At 41.5% G+C, this 22397-nt stretch overlaps 1 protein-coding gene across 6 annotated transcripts in view; it reads right to left on the bottom strand.

Annotated features, from left to right (window-relative positions):
• Positions 1–5184: 5184 nt before the first annotated feature.
• The window catches only part of LOC122129486 (protein NLRC5-like), a 94271-nt gene continuing 77058 nt past the window's right edge, over positions 5185–22397 (bottom strand). For 3 of the 6 annotated variants that reach the window (XM_042704403.1, XM_042704407.1, XM_042704406.1), the window contains 7 exons: positions 15459–15632; positions 13694–13867; positions 13251–13427; positions 10848–11021; positions 9413–9586; positions 8523–8693; positions 5185–6346 (listed from right to left, as the gene is read on the bottom strand). In XM_042704403.1, coding sequence (XP_042560337.1) covers positions 6061–6346; positions 8523–8693; positions 9413–9586; positions 10848–11021; positions 13251–13427; positions 13694–13867; positions 15459–15632 — 1330 coding nt within the window. In that variant the 3' untranslated portion in view covers positions 5185–6060. The remainder of the gene's footprint in view (positions 6347–8522; positions 8694–9412; positions 9587–10847; positions 11022–13250; positions 13428–13693; positions 13868–15458; positions 15633–22397) is intronic. The other 3 variants (XM_042704404.1, XM_042704408.1, XM_042704409.1) reach the window with 3 other exon arrangements.

Raw genomic sequence — 22397 nt, 5'->3', positions numbered from 1 at the left:
GCTTGCCACACCCCCAGAAAAAGGAGGGATCCCATTGACCAAGGACTGATATTAGATAGTTAGATTAGCGTAGGGAGAGAGTTCTTTGCGATAGCCAAGATCCATTATTCCATCATGATGAGTTCTTGTATGAGCGCTACCGATTCAGCCGACAAGGAATAATTAATTTACAAGACCTTCTCAGTCATTTATTGCAAACACCACAGTCGAACATTGACTGTCTTGCGCTTTTTTGCGAGTGGTACATTTTTGTAGTGTCGGTGATGCGGAGAACAAAGCACTCATAATTATATGAGTGTTATTAGTACACCATAGCATATCATTAAAATTATTAAGGTGGACTCATGATAAGAATAGAGAGAAATACAGACAATTTATTTTCACTGCTTCAATTTATTGCATTTGTTATTAATACATTTAGTCATTTAACAGACGCTTTTATTCAAAGCGACTTACAAGGAAATGTAAAACTACAGCGAGGAAGGAGGTGAGGGGATTCGAACTAGCCACCTTGCAGTTACGAACCGGTAGGGGTATACTCTTTACCAGTTCACACTTGTCGTCAGGTATGCATACATAGATATCATCCTATAAACATCCCAACACACCTTGCTCTCACAGTGGTGGCGGTGTTGAATTGTGCCATGATTATGGTCTTGTATTCTTCATAAGTGTTCATGTTCATCTCCTGCTCGCCAGCGGAGAAAAAAAGAGCCCTTTTTTGAGTTTAGAACCATTATACCGTTAGAAAATCATTGTTTTGGTGATTGACCTTTCCTGCCTTTTGAAGTAGGACGTGCACACGCAATTGCCCTGATAAGTTTAGCCTGGTTGAAATTAACCACATGATTTGGAGGCGGATGAGCCGTTGACGAACCGATATTTGCTGTTCTCAATCAGCTCGCTAATGTTAACTAAAAGGACAATTGATTAACTTAGCTTCAACCCTTACGACGAATGGGGCCCTGAGCAGCAGGATACAACAACAACAACAACACACAACTGGCTTGTGACAGCTGCAACACATGCCACATGAAAAAGAAAAACTAAGAAATGAGCCAGTGAATAAAAGATGGCCGAAAGTAGACATAAATTCACAGCAGCACAACTGTCTCTTTTCTTTGAGCCATTAGTTCCTTTTATCTCAGCGATCCTTAGGCAGTCAGATGTCTCTGCATCTACAGAGAGTCCAAACAACAGAGCTCTCTTTTGAAAATGAGATACTTTGCTTCCCAATACTAGTACGTACCTGTGGTAGAAATACAGATTAACTGAATGCCTGATGAAAATAATATGTGTGCTTGACTAACTTATCTCAGTTGAGTTGACTGATTGGAGGAGGGGAAACTTCTGAGATCATGAGTATTGGGGGATTTAAAAATCTTGATTGGTAAAGGGGATTTGTTTTTTGCCTTTTCCATAAATGATAGATACTATTAAAAAAAAACTAAGAGCGAGCATGGTTATAAGTTAATTAAGTGTGAATAATTCATGAAAATAACCTTTTACTATTTTATTTAACAATCTGTTTTACATTCAACCACTGTCTAACCACATAAATAATCTTTAATCAATAAAATCTCAGCCTTGTTTTCAGGCTCACCATAGCACTGAAACAGCACAGCAAACAGCACAGCAAATGACCCTCTCCAAGGACTGTGTAAGGCTTTAGTGTTTCATTGAGCCTTTTTTAAAGTTGTGCTCCTACACAGTGGCGGCTACTGAAGAAATTCTCAGGGGGGGCAATTTTTTTGATAGTGATAAAGGCGACCCATTTAGTAGGTACATTAAGTTAGCTGATTAACTCATACAGCAATACCTTTTTGTCCACTATTGGCAGGACACAACAGTAATATGTCCCCTCTTGCTACATAGCTAGAGTAGCAAGTTACAGGTGGAAAGCTATGGAAGAAAGTTGCATCCAGGAGCCTTCATAAGCAAACATGATGTGGCTCCACATTAAATTATCCCACTTTTTCATTATCCACGTGTCTCAAATGTTGTATGATGTAAGTAATGCTTAAGTGATGCTTAACAGGACACATGATATGTCCAGTAACAACATAAAGAAGGGGTAACATAAGTCAAAACCAACAATATTTATTGACTGATCTTGAAAGTATTGGCTTACAAAAGCAAAATAAGTCATCATAACAAATTATTCAGTGTTAGTGCAAGAAGCGAACTGTGAAACACACTGTTAAACCTATGAAAAGTGACAGTGATATATGAACTACAGACCGCGTTAGCCACTTCACGACCGTGAGTTTCTTTCGTTCCAATTCTTGGATGTAGGATTTCCCTCCCTTTGTAGAAACCTGTTGAATGGATACATTTGGTCTAGGAAGTCCTAATTGTTTTGTTGTCAATGCATCTTCATTAGTATGCCGACTAAAAAGGCGTTTCTTTCACAGAGCGAATCGAGTTATTGCACTGAACAGAAGCCATCTTGACAGAATATGCCTCTGTCGAGCTGTATGACGTTCGTATAGGCTTTTACGTCCATTACTTATGACACGACATGGAGGGGCGAGCCCTCCCGGAAGCCATAGAGAATGCTGTCGCTACACGATGGTAGTCCTTTGGGGGATAGTAGTCCCTCACATTGCGCATGCTCAGACACAAACGGTTTATGGCATAAGGCTCAACATAATCGCGCATGCTCAGACAACAAAACGGTTTACAGCATAAGGCTCAACATCAACATCAACATATCTGGCTTGTCTTAACGCATAATGTAGGTTTATTTAACGTAATATTTAATAATGTTGTAAACGGTTTAAACGTCAACATATGGGGCTTGTCTTAACGCATAATGTGGGTATATTTAATGTTATATTTAATTATGTTGTAAACGGCTAACAGCATAAGGCTCTACGTCAACATATGAAACGAAACTGGGGAGAGACTTTTTGATCCTCCACCTCATCTGTTTTGTCCACTGTGACAACATCTTCTTTGTTTTTAAATAAATGGTCATGTTTTTAAAAAACTGGCTTTCGTCGCTTTTCGTCATGATTGAAAACGGATCTGTCGTTGTGACGCATGCGCGGCTTTGCTGTCGACAGCAGTCGACAGTGTCGCAAAATGACGCATGCGCAATGTGAGGGACTACTATCCCCCAAAGGACTACCATCGTGTAGCGACAAATGCATCTGTTTTGTGAAAAAAAAAGGATTTAACATGGGAGTCAATGGGAGAGGTCTGGGGCGATTTTCATTTCGCCCTAAATCGCCCCAGAAGGGGCGGGGCCATCTGAAGCACGACTTTAGGCTGACTGAATGACTGTTACCTGATTCGACAATGACATACAGAGGCAGATCAGACGGTCTAGTGGTAGAATCCGACAGAAAAAAAAATATTACATTTAAATTTACATGTTGTCATTTACGCGACTTACAAGGATATTGCGTTTATACATCAGGAGGTTTTTTTTTTTTTTTTTTCTTTTCCCCTAGGCAGTGCGTCGCCCCAATCGCCCTTATGGACAAGCCGCCCCTGCTCCTACACCTAAAATACAGGTAAAGTTAAGATGGTGGTTGACAACTCAGACAGCTTGAAAGGGGTGAGTTTGAAGGTGACATCGACCATCAATCGAAGATTTCTTTCCTTTATGGAGGCCCTACTGGTCATGAACCTTTCTTGGCAGATGTGTGTTGTGGGATTGACACACTCACAGGAATGCAGATGGGTGTTGTGGGATTGACACACTCACAAGAATGCAGATGTGTGTTGTGGGATTGACACACTGGCAGGAATGATTTGGAGCTGTTTTTGGAGAGGCTGAGCTGAAGGTGCAAGTGCAGCTAGAATACTATTGTACTGCTGGCGATATTGGAGCTTGCCTCTACACGTGCCTCTGTGAGCCTCAGGTTTCAATTATTATTCACTTAGACATAAACATAAGCCAGTCAACAGTCATTATGCGGCTTAACCAATTGTAGTTGCAGATACAATCACATTCAATAATCAGTCTCGTAATACTAATTGCACCTTATATATATTTAATTTTTTCAATAAAGGTCCTTTGAGAAGTTTAAGGTTGTGATAATGAGTGTATTATTCTTCCACTATGAGGAACCCATTAGTTTACGTTTTACCACTTTAGTTCTGAATTGAGAATGTACTTGTGCTTCCCCGTGGCATCGATATGACAACATTATTGTTGACAGCAGGGGGCTATCCGGTTTGGAGGCTCCACATCCCTGCTGCCGCCTGAGGGTTCTACATGCTGCAGTGGACGTCAGGGGGGCTCGTCTCCCCAAGACCTCAGAGACTTTGCCAGACTGTTGGCTGCCTTCCTCCGGTCCACAGGGGCGTGTGCTAGGTGCGACCGAGTCAGCTCCATTGTTCTGGGGGTTAACCACTAACCACTTGGGGTGGGTGGGGGGGGGGGGGGGGCGGCTGAGTGGCATTGCAGTGCTGCACGCTCTGATGTTTGGGTTCCGTGGGTGGTGTAGTTTTCCCATGGTGCAGTGCAAGTGAGGGCTGTTTCGTTGTAGATGTTGAGTTTGCTTTGGAGTGTGTTCGTGTTTCCCTGCCTTTGTTGGTGTCGCTGTGCATCTTCTGTTGGTGATCATGAGTCTGTGTGTTCTGTGCATCTTCTGTTGGTGATCATGAGTCTGTGTGTTATGTGCATCTTCTGTTGGTGATTATGAGTCTGTGTGTTATGTGCATCTTCTGTTGGTGATCATGAGTCTGTGTGTTATGTGCATCTTCTGTTGGTGAGCATGAGTCTGTGTGTTATGTGTCCTGTTTAGTTTTCCTGCTGTATTAGCGTCTGTGTCTACACTCACATTGCCAATTACCACTTATTCATGTGAAAGCTGTTTTTTGGCATTACGAAGGCTCAAACCCCGACCAAATCCAATCCAGCATGTCTGACGAGAGACTGTATAAGAGACTTGCTCTTATACATGCATACTAAGTATAAATACTAACATACTGAGTATACATTTTTTACAGTATTGAGAGTTTTTGAGTAAACTTTACTAATGACGGGAAGGATTTATCCATTCAGTGTTTGCTTATTAATAATACAAATAATATTAATAATGCATTTGATTTAATGACACTCAAGGTCACCTTACATCCCATAAGATTAATGAAACATACAATAGCCATCAATAAAACATACAGTAAGCAACAGATTATAGCTCAGCAATGATGTGCAGTTAGAGTAAGCTTGTTTAAAAACAGATGGGTTTTATTAGCAGTTTTGAATCGTGAGATGGAGTCCAGTGCGCATAGCCCATGTGAGGGGAAGTGATTTGGTGGGTTAAGGGATATCTTGAGGATTTAAGCACACACCCCCATGGATGTGACGAGCCAGCTGGATGTCCTTCGGCATGATGGTGACTCTCCAGGCATGGTTGGAGCACAGATTGGTGTCCTCAAACAGACCAACCAGCTAAGCCTCGCTGGGCTCCTGAGCAGCCATGACAGCAGAGCTCTGAAGTACAGATCAGTCTTGAAGTCCTGAGCGATCTCTGACCAGACACTGGAGAGAAAGCTCGTGGATCAGCAGCTCGGCGGACTTCTGGTAGCGACGGATCTCTCAGAGATATGGTACCAGTCTTGAAGTCACTCATTACGTCATTACAGTTAGTGATGGGAGCCCAAGCCCATCTCAGAGAATGCCACTGTAGGTTGAAGGCTGCTATCTCCACCTGAGGACTACTGCCCTTATGCTGTATCTATCTCAAATTGTCCCACAAGGGGTTCCAATATGTGTACATATACAAATTATTTGACTTATTTCAGTGCAGACATCTACAATATCTTCTGAATATTGTGAAGGCATGTTTCTCAGGGTTATGACTATCACAGCTATAGCTCTCCCACTGAGGACTGAGGTTTGGGTCAGCTATGTCTGGGCTCTTTAAACATCAGTAACAGATTACAGGATCACAAACAATAACAGTTTAATCATATTTCAGAGGCAGAGTCAGCAATATTTACAATCCACACATTTGCAGTAAGTGCTGTTATAATATTATAAACCTTTATCTGTTCAGAAAGATGTATCAGACACCGGTACCGTTGTCTTCTGGTAAATGGTCAATGGCCTGCGTTGGCCCCATCTGCCCCTGATGTAGAGACGCCACTGGTAGTGTCACTCTCTTGCTCTTCCTGGTCAAGTGCACTGCCACCATCTGCCCCTGATGTAGACACGTCACTGGTAATGTCACTCTCTTGCACTCTCTGAGCTGAGGAGTCAGGCTCCTGTTCTTGCTTTCCTGACCACAAACTGGTCACGAAACTCGAGACAGCACCGGCACCGGGCAAATTGGTCATGACATTCACTGCACCACTGGTAAGTGTTTTCAATAAACCATGGTCCAATCTGTAAATGAACAAAACAAAAACGATATTTCAACTTTTGTTGCTTTTTGATCATCTGCTCTTTAATGACATTTGTTGTTGTGTGTGTGTGAGACAGAGCATGCATTTTTATTGAGAGTGGGAGCATGCTATTGTATTAATATTGTATTGTGATTAACAGTCTCTAACAGTCCATATTCCAGGACAGATATTTCTATATTTGCTCTAAGGGATATCTAATTAGATGTGATGTGTGGGTAGTGATGATTTGAAACGATTGAAAGTGGATGCCTGCTTGTACAATTTAGGCAAACCAGCCAATTCACAAAATTATTAATACATATTTTTTTATTATTATTATAAATATTTTACTTATCTTTCAACACTGAAGCCCATAAAAACACATGGCCTTCATGACTGAGGTGAGTGGAGAATGTACTGTGATAATCTCCGTCATGTCTGAGGTGAGTGGAGAATGTACTGTGATAATCTTATGACTGAGGTGAGTGGAGAATGTACTGTGATAATCTCATGACTGAGGTGAGTGGAGAATGTACTGTGATAATCTCATGACTGAGGTGAGTGGAGAATGTACTGTGATAATCTCATGTCTGAGGTGAGTGGAGAATGTACTGTGATAATCTCCGTCATGTCTGAGGTGAGTGGAGAATGTACTGTGATAATCTCCGTCATGTCTGAGGTGAGTGGAGAATGTACTGTGATAATCTCCAGTATCAAAGGCAGGATGGAGCTGCTTTAGTTCACCTTAAGGAATAAGTTACTCACACTGTACTTTACCTGCCAGACCACTAGAAACTGTTCTTTGTTCTCGTATTTTAATATTGTCAAATCTGTCTTTCAGTACCAAATTACTGTATGTTCAAGAAATGCCCTTACGGATACAAATATCCTGTCCAGATATGAGTAATTCCTCAGCCATTAAACAGAAATGAGCTAAATTAGTATAATGCCCCTGGTGTTTGGGAGTTGTTACTGCCCTTGATCGTAAGAATGCTGGTACTACACATCCCTCTGTGTTCCTTGTGAAGTCTCTAATTCGTTTTAAGCTACTGAGCCATGTTGATCCTGAAAATATGTGTTCCTGTTTACTTCATTCTAGGCATCCCTAGGTCCTGTTTGGTTTCCTCTGTTTTTACCTTAGCCTGTTTTTTGTTGCTGTTTATCAACGTTCTTAGTCTTGCCTTCAGCAGTTGGGTTACTGTATACCCCAAATGGTCCATCTTGTGACTTGGATTTTGGATAAAGTTCCAGATTCAAATGCACATTCATCTAGCACCTCTCTGTATGAGACGTTAGTCTCTGAGCACTAAGTGGACTGTCCATCAGTCTAAGGTGGACAAGTGAAGACGTTAGTCTCTGAGCACTAAGTGGCCTGTCCATCAGTCTAAGGCATCGGTTCCCAAACTGGGGTACGCGTACCCCCAGGGGTGGTTCAGTGGGGTACGCGGGGAGAACATTTCCGCGATAACAGAAAACGGACGGAATTCGCAGAATGTACCGTTTGAAACATAATTGCAACTTTCAGACGGAAACATCCTTTTTCAGCTGGAGATTAAATGTCTGAAGGGGTACGGGACTGTAAAAAGTTTGGGAACCACTGGTCTAAGGTGAACAAGTGAAGACGTTAGTCTCTGAGTCCTTACAAAGCTATAGACACTAGACTGCATTTTTGCATCACGGTAATAAATGTTGTAAGTAAATATATTCTTTTACATATAAGGCACATATAGGGGAGAATTCCAATAAATTAGAATGGCATGTGTGGCTTGGGTGATAGAAGTTAATATCAGGGTTGACTAAGTCTTGTTACACAGGCAGCTGTGCTAGAGCCCTACAGTACTGGATGAAGAAATGTGAAACTCTGACTATAATTTTCACCTACTGTACTATTAAAGGTTATGTTTACATTGAGAATATAAACTGTCTTGCTGTTTGATTCACATATAGTTTCTGTCTTGCTGTTTGATGCACATATAGTTTCTGTCTGGCTGTTTGATGCATATATAGTTTCTGTCTTGCTGTTTGATGCAAATACAGTTTCTGTCTTGTCAATGTAAAATGTCTACAGAGATTGAGTCCGGGTTAAAGGGTTGTACACCGATCACTCTAAAAAATCTATTATCATCCATTTCTGTTCACTTTTCCATATTCCATTATATCAAAATGTTTTCACTCACTCCAGTTTCTCAAGTTTATAGTTTGGATCCACCAAAAGAGCAGACAGCAGCTTCACTGAGTCTCCTAGTTGATTCCCTTTCAGATGCAGCTCTGTCAGGTGTGAGGGGTTTGATGTCAGAGCTGAAGTCAGAGTAGCACAGCCTCTTTCTGTTATACTGCTGTCATTAAGCCTTTAGGGAGAGAGCAGGAAACTGAGTAAAGATCTTGAAATGAATCACCCTTAAGGACAACCTTATTCTGGCTTTGAGATTGAGATCAACTGCTGAAACGCCTAGGTACACACACACATATACCCAAACTTACACACGCACACTGAAAGACTCTTGCATGCACAGCTGTCTGTTATATCTGTGACATTGAATTGGTCTGTGAGAGGAATGACTGTAAAAATGCAATTCAGCTGACACCAGTGACCAAAAAACAGTCAATCCAGCAACTCATCCACTTTCTTACTGGTACCGTCACAGAAGTAAGGCTCCATAGAAAGTTTCAATCCTGCTCTGGATGCTACAGGGATAGTTACAGTTGTTATGTTATTAAATGGAATGAGAGAGAGACAGGGAATAATTATTTCTGTACTAAAGAGTGCAAAGAAACCAAAAAAAATGTTGGCTTGTTTTTTAATTTTAGTTATACACAGGAAAAGATGTTACATTCCTTGTGCTATTGGTTGGAGACTTCCCACAGCGACCAATACTCTCACTGTCACATGCAAGCACTCATACTCAACAACCTAACCTAACCAGTATAACATCTGCCCAACCATAGATTCTGAGCAGTGAGATACAACAACAACAACAATAAAACAATAGTTTTAACAGTCTGTTAACAAAAACTATTTCTCAATTATGACTATGCTTCATCATATACACTTTGTCAGTTTACTTACAGTAGTCTCTGTAGTTTACAGTTTGGATCCTGTAGTAAAGCAGATATATAATCCACTCCTGAGTCTCCTGGTTTATTCCCACTCAAATCCAGTTCTATCAGGTGTGAGGGGTTTGAGCTGAGAGCTGAAGTCAGAGCAGCACAGCCTCCTGCTGTTATACTGCTGTTATTAAGCCTGTAGGGATAGATAATAATAATAATAATTAATTTTTATATAGCGCTTTTCTGAATACTCAAAGACAAACACAACAATACAACAGCAAAGATATAAAAGACAGAGGATCAAACAAAACAAACAAACAAAGTAAAAAGCTGTGCGAAATGAGTCATGTAGTGGAGGGTATGGAGCAGGGGTTAGCAGGTGAAGGCGAGATTGAAGAGGTGAGTTTTGAGGGTTTGTTTGATTGATGCTATGGTGGGAGTCTGATGGATGTGGATGGGGAGGGCATTCCAGAGGGAGGGTGCATCAACAGAGAAGGCCCTGTCACCCCAGGTCCGGCACTTAGTCCTGATGGTCTTCAGAGTGTTTGCGCCGGCAGACCTGAGGCAACGGGTTGGGGCGTGGAGGGGGAGGAGGTCTGAAAGGTATGGAGGGGCCAGATTGTTTAGGGCTTTGTAGGTGGTGAGTAATATTTTGAAGTCTATCCTGTACTTGACCGGGGGCCAGTGGAGGTTTCGTAGGACCGGGGTGAAGTGTTCATAGCGGCGGGTGGAGGTGAGCAGTCGAGCGGCAGAGTTCTGAACATATTGAAGTTTATTGAGGACTGTGTTGGGAGAGCAATAGAGGATGCTGTTGCAGTAGTCGAGTCTGGAGGTTATGAAGGCATGGATTTTAATTTGGGTGGTGGCAAAGGACAGGGAGGGCCGGAGGCGTGCAATGTTCTTGAGGTGAAAGAAGACAGTTTTGGTGATGTGATTGGTGTGGGGTAAGAAAGAGAGGGTGGGGTTGAGGATGACACCGAGGTTGCGGACCTGGGTGGAGGGGGTGATGATGGAGCCGTCAATGTTGGGAGAGAAGGTCTGGGCTGAGCGGGTGAGGTGTTTAGGGCCGATTATGAGTATTTAAGATTTCAGATGGTCTCCATGGTGAGGAAAATATGGTATCATTTTCCTTGGTTAAATAACCCGGTTAGGTAACATTACGTAAGTACTGGTGATTGTTGAAAGTTGATATTAAAAAGTATCTGGGTTAATGTAGCACTGTATTAGTATTGATATATAGTACTGGACTAATATTCAGTGCTCTTTCATGCTAATACTTTATGTCTAATGCATATGAAAACCTGTGCCTGCTCTAACAGTGCAGTAATGCTTTTCTAGCCATCATTACATTAGAATTAAACACAAAGGAAAGTCCTCTTCTCGTGTCACATCTAGAATATTTTTCAATCCTAAGTAAAAAATAAAGAAATAAAGAAAGAAATCAAGACACTAACTTAAGTGTCGTCAGTTTGCAGTGAGAGTCCTTCAGTAGAGCACAGAACTGCTTCACTCCTGAGTCTCCTGGTTTCTTTCCACTCAGATCCAGCTCTGTCAGGAGTAAGGGGTTTGTACCCAGAACTGAAGTCAGATAATCACAGGCTTCCTCTGCAGCATCACTGTTCAACAACCTGTAGAGAGAGGAAGAATATTATATCAGTGTTTCCCCTACCGTTATATTAGGGTGGCGCCCCGCCCCCCCCAACGGCACCCCCGCCCCCCCTGGAAGGTCAAGTTAATTTTGTTCAATTTTATTTTCTATAAAGCGCCAGATCACAACGGAAGTAATTTAAGGTTACCTTTCCTATAGAACAGGTCTATAGCTTGTTCTTTTATTAAACAAAATAAATAGCCTTATGTTATTTATCTTATTTACACGACGGCATGTCATTTCTGTCTCTACATGGTCGCGCGTTACAATTCTCTGTATCACGCATGGCAGAGTTCCGCCGCGAGCACGCTCCCACCAGCGGACAGAATTGGGCTTAAGAACCAGTGCACAGCTACGGACACTTTTAAGCTTTAAAAAACTAATATCCAGGCGTTCATGAATCCGGCAGAGATCTTTTCCTTGGTAGGGTCGACAATGAGGCCCAATGAGAATGGCTACAACAGACGTGGAAACAGAACGTACGTACAGAATGTCCGCACCGAAAATTCAGAAATAGATCTGGCTTCCATTTTTTATCTTTTTCCGCGAGTTGTGCGTGGCCCTTTTTACATAGAGTCTAGTAATAAATCTATGAAATGTAACGAAAATTATTTATTTTGCTGTGAATAATGAAGGAAGCAATAAATCCGATTATTTGCCAAACCCTCAAGAGCTGTTGCCATGGAGATTTAACGTTACTTTCTGTTTGAAGACAAGGTAGCAGCTAGTGTTGAAGAATGGATGACTTGAAATTGGACGACTTTAAATTAATATATGAAATTGAACATCAACACCTATACGGATAAAATAAATAAACAAGGATAGCAAAACAGATTGATAAGCAATGAGAACGGCAGGACACACAGGCAGGACGTCAGATGACGAGACAGATCATAGTGACACAGGCTGTTTTTTTTTTTTTTTCGTCATATGAAGGCTGAGACATTCATAACATTTTATTCAGTCGTACTGGTCCTTTTGTAATGCCAACATGTGCACTTCGTTGTGGATAAGTAAAGCCTATTTTGCTACATTTTTGTAGTCCTGGTAATCTTTTGTTTGGCATATTGGTGAGGTTATTAAGAGGACCATTTCTCAATCGTTTTGTTCTTGATGAATTAATGTTTGTTTAATAATCAATTATTTTTCAACAAATAACTCAATTATAATTACAAAGAGGACAATTCATAACTTTTTATCGCAACTTTCACTTGTTTCGCCAATTTCATTGCAACAAAAACCTAAAAATAAAAACTTTCATCGCAACTTTTTGGAAAAGCTCCTGCGAAATCAGGAATTTTAGGCCGCAAATATCTAAAAAAAAAATCTTCCAGAAGCCCAGAAAGATACACCACTGCAGCGACAAAAGCTGCACACTTTGTGGATAATTGTCATAAAAAGACATGTTCCGATGTTTAGTTGTTATATTGACTGCTGTCATTAAAAGAAACACATGAACACCATGATTCCTTTAAGCGTTTGTGTCGGTGGCCACGCCACGCCGCGCCGCGTGCACCGTGCCGTGTGCACCGTGTCGCAGCCCCCCCCCCCCCCCCAAAGCTGTAAACCTAGGGGAAACACTGTATATGATGTTATAAGCGACTTTGGGTATATAGAAAAGCGCTATAAAAAATTGAAATATTATTATTATTATTATTATTATAAAATGGTTTATTTATGTGAAGTTATTATGACAAACAAAATTCAGCTCCTCCTGACCTGAGCACAGGAAACATTAGGAAATTTCAAACTGCATTAAGAAATGTTTTCACCTCAGTATCTCTTGTTTATATTTTGGATCCTTATACATGTAATTTTTATGTTGAAAAAATTAATTATAAATATGTGTGTGTGACTGTGTGTGTGTGTGTGTGTGTGTGTGTGTGTGTGTGTGTGTGTGTGTCATTGCTGCTCCTATCCCCTTTAGAGTCTCGGGTTTCCCCAGATTAGTTTACAATGAACATGACTAACTCTTCACTGGAATAACTGATGATTATTAACTCTAACCTTGCCAGTCTGGTGTGGAAATCAGTGTTCTATAGCCCTATTAAGGCTACAATAAATTAGATATAACTTCTGTCTTCTTCTCTAGATATGTATTAATGTATCATATATAATTATTTCAACAAATCAGATTCAGCTATTCAAAAGGTGAACAGAATGCTGGACACATGCCGAGATATTATGCTCTTTTGTGAAGTTCTCTCACCTCAGGGTCTGAAGTTTTTTAACATTAAGTAAATTATGTAAATCAGTGAGGAGCTTCACTCCTGAGTCTCCAGGGTTATTCCCTCTCAGGTCCAGCTCTATCAGGTGTGAGGGGTTTGATTTGAGAGCTGAAGTCAGAGTTGCATATCCCTCTCCTGTTATACCACAGTCAGAAAGTCTAAAGAAAAGAGAAGACATTGTTGTCATTGTTGTGGCAAAAATGCATCACTGGGAAAAAAACAGTTGATAACTTTTCATTTTGGCCTTACTGGAAGGAGTTTAACAGTAACATGATGAATGTCAAACATTTATTCACTTAATTAAGATTGGACTTTTATACCAACCCCTCCTACACTGTGTTAGTAATATAATCAAAATAGAAGAGATCTGTATGATTCATTCACAATATAATTTTTTATTTGAGTTCAGCTCCACATCACTTACAGCAGTTTCTCCAGTTTACAGTGTGGATTCTCCAGTAGAACAGAGATGTGCTTCACTCCTGAGTCTCTTAATTTATTCCCACTCAGATTCAGCTCTATCAGGTGTGAGGGGTTTGATCTGAGAGCTGAAGTCAGAGCATCACAGCCTTCTGCGGTTATACTGCTCTTATTTAGCCTGTAGAGAGAGAGAGCAGGAAACTAAATACAGTTTTAATTTTTATTAGTTTAGTTACATAGATGAACTACAACAGAAACAAGCTTATTTGGCTTCACTGAATTATTAGACTTGGACACCTTATTATGTAAACAGACACACACACTGACATAGTCATAGATGGATCCTCTCAGTGACTCACTCAGCACAAGTGATTAAAAAGAAAGGGTTTACTAGTTACTTATGTGCCTTATTGCTGACATTACAGAATTAAGACTAAACACTGAGACCCTATTCTGCCCTGGCTGACACTGGGACAGCTGTGCTTAAATGGAATAAGAATACATAAAGTAATGAGAAACTACAGAAAATGTGTAGGGAGTTAGATACATGTGTGGTCATTTAGGCTCATTAAACCTGAAGATTGAGAGAGAGAGAGAGAGAGAGAAAGTGGAAAATGTGAAATAGTTTCGATTGAAACAGTGTTCAATCTACTGAAGCACTATAGAGAGATTCATAAATGTGTATGTAGCATAGGTACCAGCCTCACACAGGCACCAGAATAATGTAGGTACCCTACATGTAGGTACCCTACATGAATAAATGTGGGTGCAATTGTGCATAAATAGTAAGAGAGGGCGACCAAGATAACATTGGTACCATCCTGACAACAGCACCAATGATATGTTGGTGATCTCAACCAATTGGATAGGCATCAACCATTCATGATGAATTCAGATTGTGGGGTCTACCATAGTGGTCAAAATAAAGATCAGTCACAAATCAGTCTACTGAAGCACTATGGAGAGATGTCATGATGGATTCATAAATGGTTGCAGATTATTTAATTACTGAGTGACTTAAGACCACCTCAGAGGAAAGAGGACTTTATGAAGAAGTATCTGGGAAAAGGCACTGGGCAAGTTGTGCTTAAATGGAATAAGAATACATAAAATTAATGAGAAATAATAGAATGTGTAGGGAGAATGTGTAGGCTCTTTGCTGACGTCTGGCGCTCTCGGACGAAATGGGTTGGAGAAAAATACGGAAAAAAACGTGTAATCAAGGGATCAGCCTAGGCCTAGTAGAAGGCTAAAATAACAGTCAATACTACTTATATTAAAATTACAAGGCTTTGTGGCAAATACGTAGGTATATCTGAGTGATTTAATTTAACTTTCTACCTCACTTGACTACGTATCCATAGCCTGCACAATATTGTTACATTCGCGGCTGGTTGCCAAGCCAATATCAAACAAAATCACAGATTCCCTACATTTTGGTCAACGAGAAAACTTTCATTGTTAAAGTTGATAGGCTAGAGAAAAATGTCGAAGAATGTGTTAGGCTCGTTAAACCTGGAGAGAGAGAGAGAGATGGAGATTCTTCATGTACTAAACTCAGATCTAAAACACAAATGCTGTTTTGTATTTAGAACAGCAGCAAACAGTTCTGGGAAACACAGCTGTTATACTGGTAATATAGTTGTGTATATTCCTTTACTTTATGTTACAGTTAAACTGTATTTTATAGAACATGTAACTCTGTGACTATTTTTTGTATTTTACTACATCACTAAACTGCACTAAAGGATAATAATCGGTTTACTTACAGCAGTCTCTGTAGTTTAGAGTGTGGATTCTGTAGTAAAGCAGGGATGTGCTTCACTCCTAAGTCTTCTAGTTTATTCCCACTCAGATTCAGCTCTATCAGGTGTGAGGGGTTTGATCTGAGAGCTAAAGTCAGATCAGCACAGCCTTCTGCTGTTATACTGCTGTCATTAAGCCTGGAGTGAGAGAGAGACAGAAGAGAAAAGTCGTTAATGTATTTGATGAAGTGTCAAACTCTTGTATCTAAAAGAGAAAAACTTTGGGTTTATCTCAACAATAATTTGCGTCAAATGCTTTGCAAACTGGATAAGCCCACCTTTTTACATGCTATGTACATCTGGCCATTACAAAAATATATAATAATACTACTAATGATAAATATACAGTATATATTATCCATATTTTCACAGAATGTGTGTGTGTGCGCTTCTTCAACGGATGTTCTTTTAGTATAGTTAAATGACCAACTCACTGAGAGCCCTACACTCTCCTAGCACCAGGGGGCAATAACACCTTCTATTGTGCTTTTGCTGATTCTCCATTTTAAAAATGGAAAGTCACACTGAATAGACGGGCAAAAATCCTTTAAACATTCCGGTGGCATGTAGAACGTTATCCTAGTTCACGACTAGTTTGTGCAGCTGTAGATATATCTATGTTGAACTGTATAAAGCACCTTATTTACAACCTAACTGATTTATTTACAGTAAATTCCCCCATATTAAAAGGAAATAATATAGGTTTGGGATGATGACCAACACAGCAGAATTGGGAAAGGGGAACGTTGCATTTGGGGTGGGGGGGTGAAATGTCCATGAAACACACAAAACCAGGCTGTCACGGCTAATATCAGCTCTCTGTAAACACCTTTTTTTCTCTATAATCATTCAGCATGTTTTTATTTTGATTGCAAAGAAATGCTGAATCAATTGAAGCCTGGCTGAAGGCTGGTCAAATCATTTTTTTTATTTGTTCATGTATTCATGTACTCAAGTATTTTCAGCATTAAGGATCTGATGGTGGAGAGAACAGGTGCACCTCATTCCCAACATTTCCCAGCACCCTTGAATGTATTTTTGTCTATAGTCCAGCACTTGAATCATTACCAGTCAACAGCTACAGGTCACCAAATCTTACAATTCTCCTATTTTTCATAGACATTTTCTAAACACACATCATATACTGTATATAACATATGACTACACTGTAAGCCCCAATAAGTTGAGTTTACTTAAAAAATGTGAGGAAAGTGGTTGCCTTAAAAACCTCAAGTAATGTGTAATGAAAACTTGAGTACATTTAACTTAAAATCTATTGCAATATCAACTGCTTTGCATAGTTCAAAGTTCAAAGTTCAAAGTACTTTATTTGTCATTGTCACAAAAACAACGAGACAGTAGAGGCAGCAACAGACAGCTAAACACTTAAGTTGCTGTGGACATTAACTGCCACAGCTAAATAATGATAAATAACAATTAATAAATAGATAAATAAATATCCCTGAGTAAATAAAAAAAAAAGAATAAGAAATATATATATAAATTGAGGTGCATTAATAGTTGCAGGGTAGAGTGTTAAGAGTGCAGTCCATGGGGGCGGGCCGGGCCGGGCCGGGCCGGAGGTCTGTGTATGTGTGTCCGGAGGGGGTGGGGTGGTTTTGGGTGAGCTGTTGAGAAGCCTTATTGCACGAGGATAGAAGCTCTTTGCCATTCTGGAGGTGCGCGCTTTTGTCGATCTGAACCTTTTCCCTGACGGTAGTAACGGGAACAGATAATGGGCAGGGTGGGAAGGGTCCGTGAGGATGCGATTTGAACGCTGCAGGCATCGGGAGGAGGAGATGGAATAGATGTCGGGCAGCTCTGCTCCGATGATCCTTCCCGCTGTTTTAATCAGCCTCTGGATGGCTGCCTGCTCCGCCTTTGTGCAGCTGGAGAACCATACGTTCAGGCAGTATGTCAGCACACTCTCTATAGCGCAGCGGTAGAAGTTGCTCAGTAGTCTCTGAGGAAGGTGTTCTTTCCTCAACTTCCGGAGGTAGAAGAGACATTGCTGGGCTTTCCCAAGACGGAAGCTGTGTTGTTGTCCCAGGAGAACTCCTCCGTCAGCGTTAGACCCAGAAACTTAAAAGAGGTGACTCGCTCAACCTCTTCACCGTTGATGTGGAGTGGGAGATGGTGATTGTGCTGGGCAGACTTCCGGAAGTCAATGATCATCTCTTTTGTTTTCTTTAAGTTGAGACTGAGGTTGTGCTCAGAACACCAGACTGCCAGGTTTCCCACTTATGGCCTGTAGGCAGCCTCATCGTTGTTGGAGATGAGGCCAAGCACTGTTGTGTCATCTGCAAATTTGAAGATGTAGTTGGATGGGCAGGAGGGAGTACAGTCATGGGTGTAGAGAGTGTATAATAGTGGGCTGAGCACGCAACCTTGTGGGGCGCCAGGGCTGATGGTCAAATTCGACGAGTGGTGCTTCCCCAGTTGTACTCTCTGTGTGCGATTGGTCAGGAAGTCCAATACCCAGTTACACAGTGTAGCATTGAGGTTTAAGTCCTGAAGTTTGGAGATGAGTTTGCCTGGAAGGATCGTATTGAAAGCAGAACTGTAGTCTATAAAGAGAATACGGATGTAAGTGTTCTTTAGCTCCAGTGCAGTGTGAAGCAGCAGGGCTACTGCATCCTCTGTAGATCTGTTCGCTTTGTAGGCAAATTGGTGTTGGTCAAAGGAAGCTGGTGTGATGCCTCTTATGTGTTTCATGACCAGCCTTTCCAAACATTTAGCAGGTATGGGGGTGAGAGCCACTGGCCTATAGTCATTCAGGCATGTGACCGCAGTCTTTTTTGGCACCGGTATGATGGTTGATACTTTGAAACATGGGGGGACATGTGAAAGGGCTAGAGAGCGGTTAAAAATGTCTGTAAAAACCTCTGTCAGCTGGTCACCGCAATTCCTTAGTACGCGGCCTGCCACACCATCTGGTCCTGCCGCTTTCCTGGGGTTGATGGTTTTCAAGCAGAGTCTGACCTCGTGGGGGCTCAGAGTGGGTGCAGCATCGTCAGAGGGTAGGGGCAGAGGCAGCTGACCACTGTTGTCCCTGTCAAACCGTGCATAGAACTGATTCAGCTCTTCAGACAGGGTAGCACAGCTGGTCGGGGGGGATGACGCAGTCCCTTTGTAGTCCGAGATTGCCCTTATTCCCTCCCATACTTGTCTCGGATTGGTGTGAGTGTGGAAAAGTTGCTCAACATGTTGCCTGTGATTTTATGCCTCTCCTCAGTGCTGCCCTGGCTATGCTGTACGCTGGTGCATCACCTGATCTGTAGGCTGCATCTCTGGCCTTCAATAGTGTACGCACCTCTCTGCACATCCATGGCTTTTGGTTGGGGAACACTCTCACAGTCCTCCTTCTTGTGACATTGTTCACGAAGAAGTTGATGTAGTCCATAACTGAAGATGAGTATTCCTCCAGTGCCATTTTTGGGTCAACAGGAGCTTCCAGGCTGTTAAATATCGTCCAGTCCGTGCTGTCAAGTCCTGTAGCTGAGGGATGGCATCCTCATTCCACACTGTTATGGACTTGGTGGCAGGCCTTGTCGCTTTGATTCTTTGTTGGTATGAGGGGTACAGGAACAGTGAGAGGTGGTCAGACAGGCCTAGGTGGGAGTCAGACTGTACTTTGTAAGCCTTAACAACATTAGTGTACACCTGGTTTAGTGTCACACTGCCTCTTGTTGCACAGGTCACGTTTGGATGGAATGTGGGGAGCACAGATCTGAGATTAGCACGGTTAAAATCTCCTGCTACAATGAAGGTGTCAGGGATTGAACCCAGGTCGCTGGATCGGTAACCCCGCGCTCAGCCCAGTGAGCTAGTTAGGACTCAGTTGCAGAGTAGTGTTTCTTGATTTGTTTATTCTTGAAACAATGATATTTCCATACAACGGGAAATGAACACACAGAAGATAATCCAAGGAAACAGAGGATACGACCGAACAGATTACAGTCCAAAAACACAGGAGATACTTGCAAATGATTTAAATCCAAAAAACACCAACGGTGTATGGTAATCCAAAAAGGCAAACTAAAGTGGCTACTAAATGGCAGCGTGAGAGCTGCACAAAGAACCAACCTTAACTCGTGCTAGGCCTAGGGGAATACTCGTGATTGCTACTCTCATCGAGTTAACGGAAATGACGCAATAATGTGCCGACCAACATAGCCGGGTATTTATACCCTTACTAATCAGAGTATAAATGGGACACAGATGAGTAACACAGTTAGTGAAGATGGGACACAGATGCGTAACACAATCATTATAGATGGGACACAGGTGAATAACACAATGACACTTGTATAACGATAAGACTGTCCAATTGTCCTTTGGCCAGCAGATGGCGCCAATGTCCCCAAACTGTGACAATCATAGTCCAAAGTCATGACAGTAGGCGCTGTCTGGTTGTGTGGCCAGTCTTTTACTTATGTAGACATGTAGCTGTGCTAATGCTAGTTTAGCATTAGCGTCCAGAGGGATGTACACAGCACAGATGTAAACAATGCTAAACTCCCTCGGTAAGTAGAAGGGCCTGCACTTCAGAAGCATAAGTTCCAGTTCGGGGCAGCAATACTTTTCGACAATGCGTGCACCGGCAGTTATTTAAGAATACACACAGACCGCCACCAGACTTCTTATCCGAGTCAGCTGTTCTGTCGGCCCGGTAGACGGTGCGGCCTGCAAGCTGGGTAGCTGCGTCTGGTGTGGTGCTGTCTAACCATGTCTCCGTGAAAATCATTCAGCAGCAGCTTGTCAATGTCCTCTGTGCCGTGAGTCGTAGTCTGATCTCATCCAGTTTATTTCGTATTGAGCGGACATTGGCGAGGAAGATTGAAGGAAGCGGTGGTTTGGATGGGTTAGCCTTTAGCCGAGCTCGTACACCGGCCCGCTTGCCTCGTTTCTGCTTCCGCTCACAGCGTCTCCTCTGCCGGCCTGTTGAGGCAGAGCTTTCGCTGGGTAAACTGTGGATCTCGGGAGGAATGGATATCTCGCTTGACAGTCGATGTAACTCGCGATTTATGTCCAGGAGCTTGGCACGGCTGTACTGTTGTGCCAGTGCAGGGCACATGAGTGCTAACAAACAAACTATTATTAAAACTATTATTAAACAAAATCTGTTAGTCTGGAGAGCTTTGTATGCGTCGCCATGGCAACCCAACTAAACAATTTCACTAAAACTAAATTAAAACTATAACTATACAATTACTGACAAAATCCTATGGTCTGGAGACCCCCGAGATGCTGCGTGGCAACCTACTACACAATTAAACTAAAACTAAACTAAAACTACAACTAAACAATTACTAACAAAAACCTATAAGTCTGGAGAGCTCCGAGCCGCTGCGTGTGTACGCGCCGCCAATGACTACACTTAAAGCATTAAGTTCAATGATCATTAAAATTCCAAGTTGATTTAACTTAAAATCTATTGCAATACACTAAGCCTAGATAAATTGAGTTTACTTAAAAAGTTTGAGGAAAGTGGTTGCCATAAAAACATCAAGTAATGTGTAATGAAAACTTGAGTACATTTAACTTAAAATCTATTGCAATATCAACTGCTTTGCATAGTGATTAAACTTAAAGCATTAAGTTCAATGCACTTAATTCGGAAGAAAATATTTTGCAATAATAATATAATAAATATAGCTGCAAGCAGCGATGCGGATTCCTCCAAAGATTGCAAAACCAGGGGAAAATGTATATTCTTCACAATTTTGGAAAGAAAAGTAAAAGAAGGAAAGAAGAGTGGAAGAAGGAAAGAATAGAGGAAATAAGAGTGAAGAAGGGAAAGAAGAAAAGAAAGAAGTGTCTTGCTAAAGGACGCTTTGACAGGGAATTGAACTAACAACCTTCTGATTAATAAATTACTTCTCTACCCCTGTACCACTGACGCTCAGGTTTAAATGTCAAAGATTTGCATAGATATTACTTCACTTCCTGTTTTGGCGGCTTTTTTCTGCTGAATTTGAGTGGCTGTACCGGACAAACGGTTGTGAGGATCAAAATTGTATTTATACGTTTTGTGAGGCTTGGTCTGAAGATCATCTCTAGTGATTTTGAAGAAGATTTGACCAAAATTGTAGGAGGAGTAGGCTTTCAAAGGTTTTTTGATAAAACCCGGAATAACAGAAAATCTATACAACCGAAAATTGTCGCCATTGAACGTTGAATTCGTCTTTATCCAAGGAATCCAATGGTACCTCATTTTTGAAAATCGGTCAAACGGTTCAAAAGTTACAGTGTTAACAAAAGTCAAACTTTGACCCGTTGGTGGCGCTAGCGTGGTCTAGTGGGAGACATGAAACTTGGTGTGAGTAAAGAAGGGACTGTCCTTAATGAGTGTGCCAAATTTCAGAAAAAGTTACCATATGGGATTTGAGAAAAATTGTAGGAAGAGTAGGCTTTCAAAGCAGTTTGATAAAACCGGTAATAGCGTAAAATCTATACAACCGAAAATTGGCGCCATTGAACGTCGAATTCATCTTGATCCAAGGAATCCAATGGTACCTCATTTTTGAAAATCGGTCAAACGGTTCAAAAGTTGTGTGTGTTAACAAAAGTCCAACTTTGACCCGTTGGTGGCGCTAGTGTGGTCTAGTGGGAGACATGAAACTTGGTGTGAGTAAAGAAGGGACTGTCCTTAATGAGTGTGCCAAATTTCAGAAATAGTTACCATACGGTTCTAGGGGCTGCCATTGACTCCCATGCCATTGACCTCCCTGACGGAGGAATCCTAATTGCCAGGTTTTAATGGCACACACTGGAACACACACGTGCATATATATGGAGGCGACACAGGACACACAAACGCACACGCAGGCCTGAGGTCGCGGTGAATTTATTCTCTGCCTTTTCCCATCCTGGACCGTCCTTCCTCTAGGACCCCCCAGG

This window comes from Clupea harengus, unplaced genomic scaffold (assembly GCF_900700415.2).
Source record: "Clupea harengus unplaced genomic scaffold, Ch_v2.0.2, whole genome shotgun sequence".
In the NCBI taxonomy this organism is placed as follows: domain Eukaryota; kingdom Metazoa; phylum Chordata; class Actinopteri; order Clupeiformes; family Clupeidae; genus Clupea; species Clupea harengus.
Note: the sequence above shows the minus strand (reverse complement) of the source record. Positions and strands in the feature narration are given on the sequence as shown.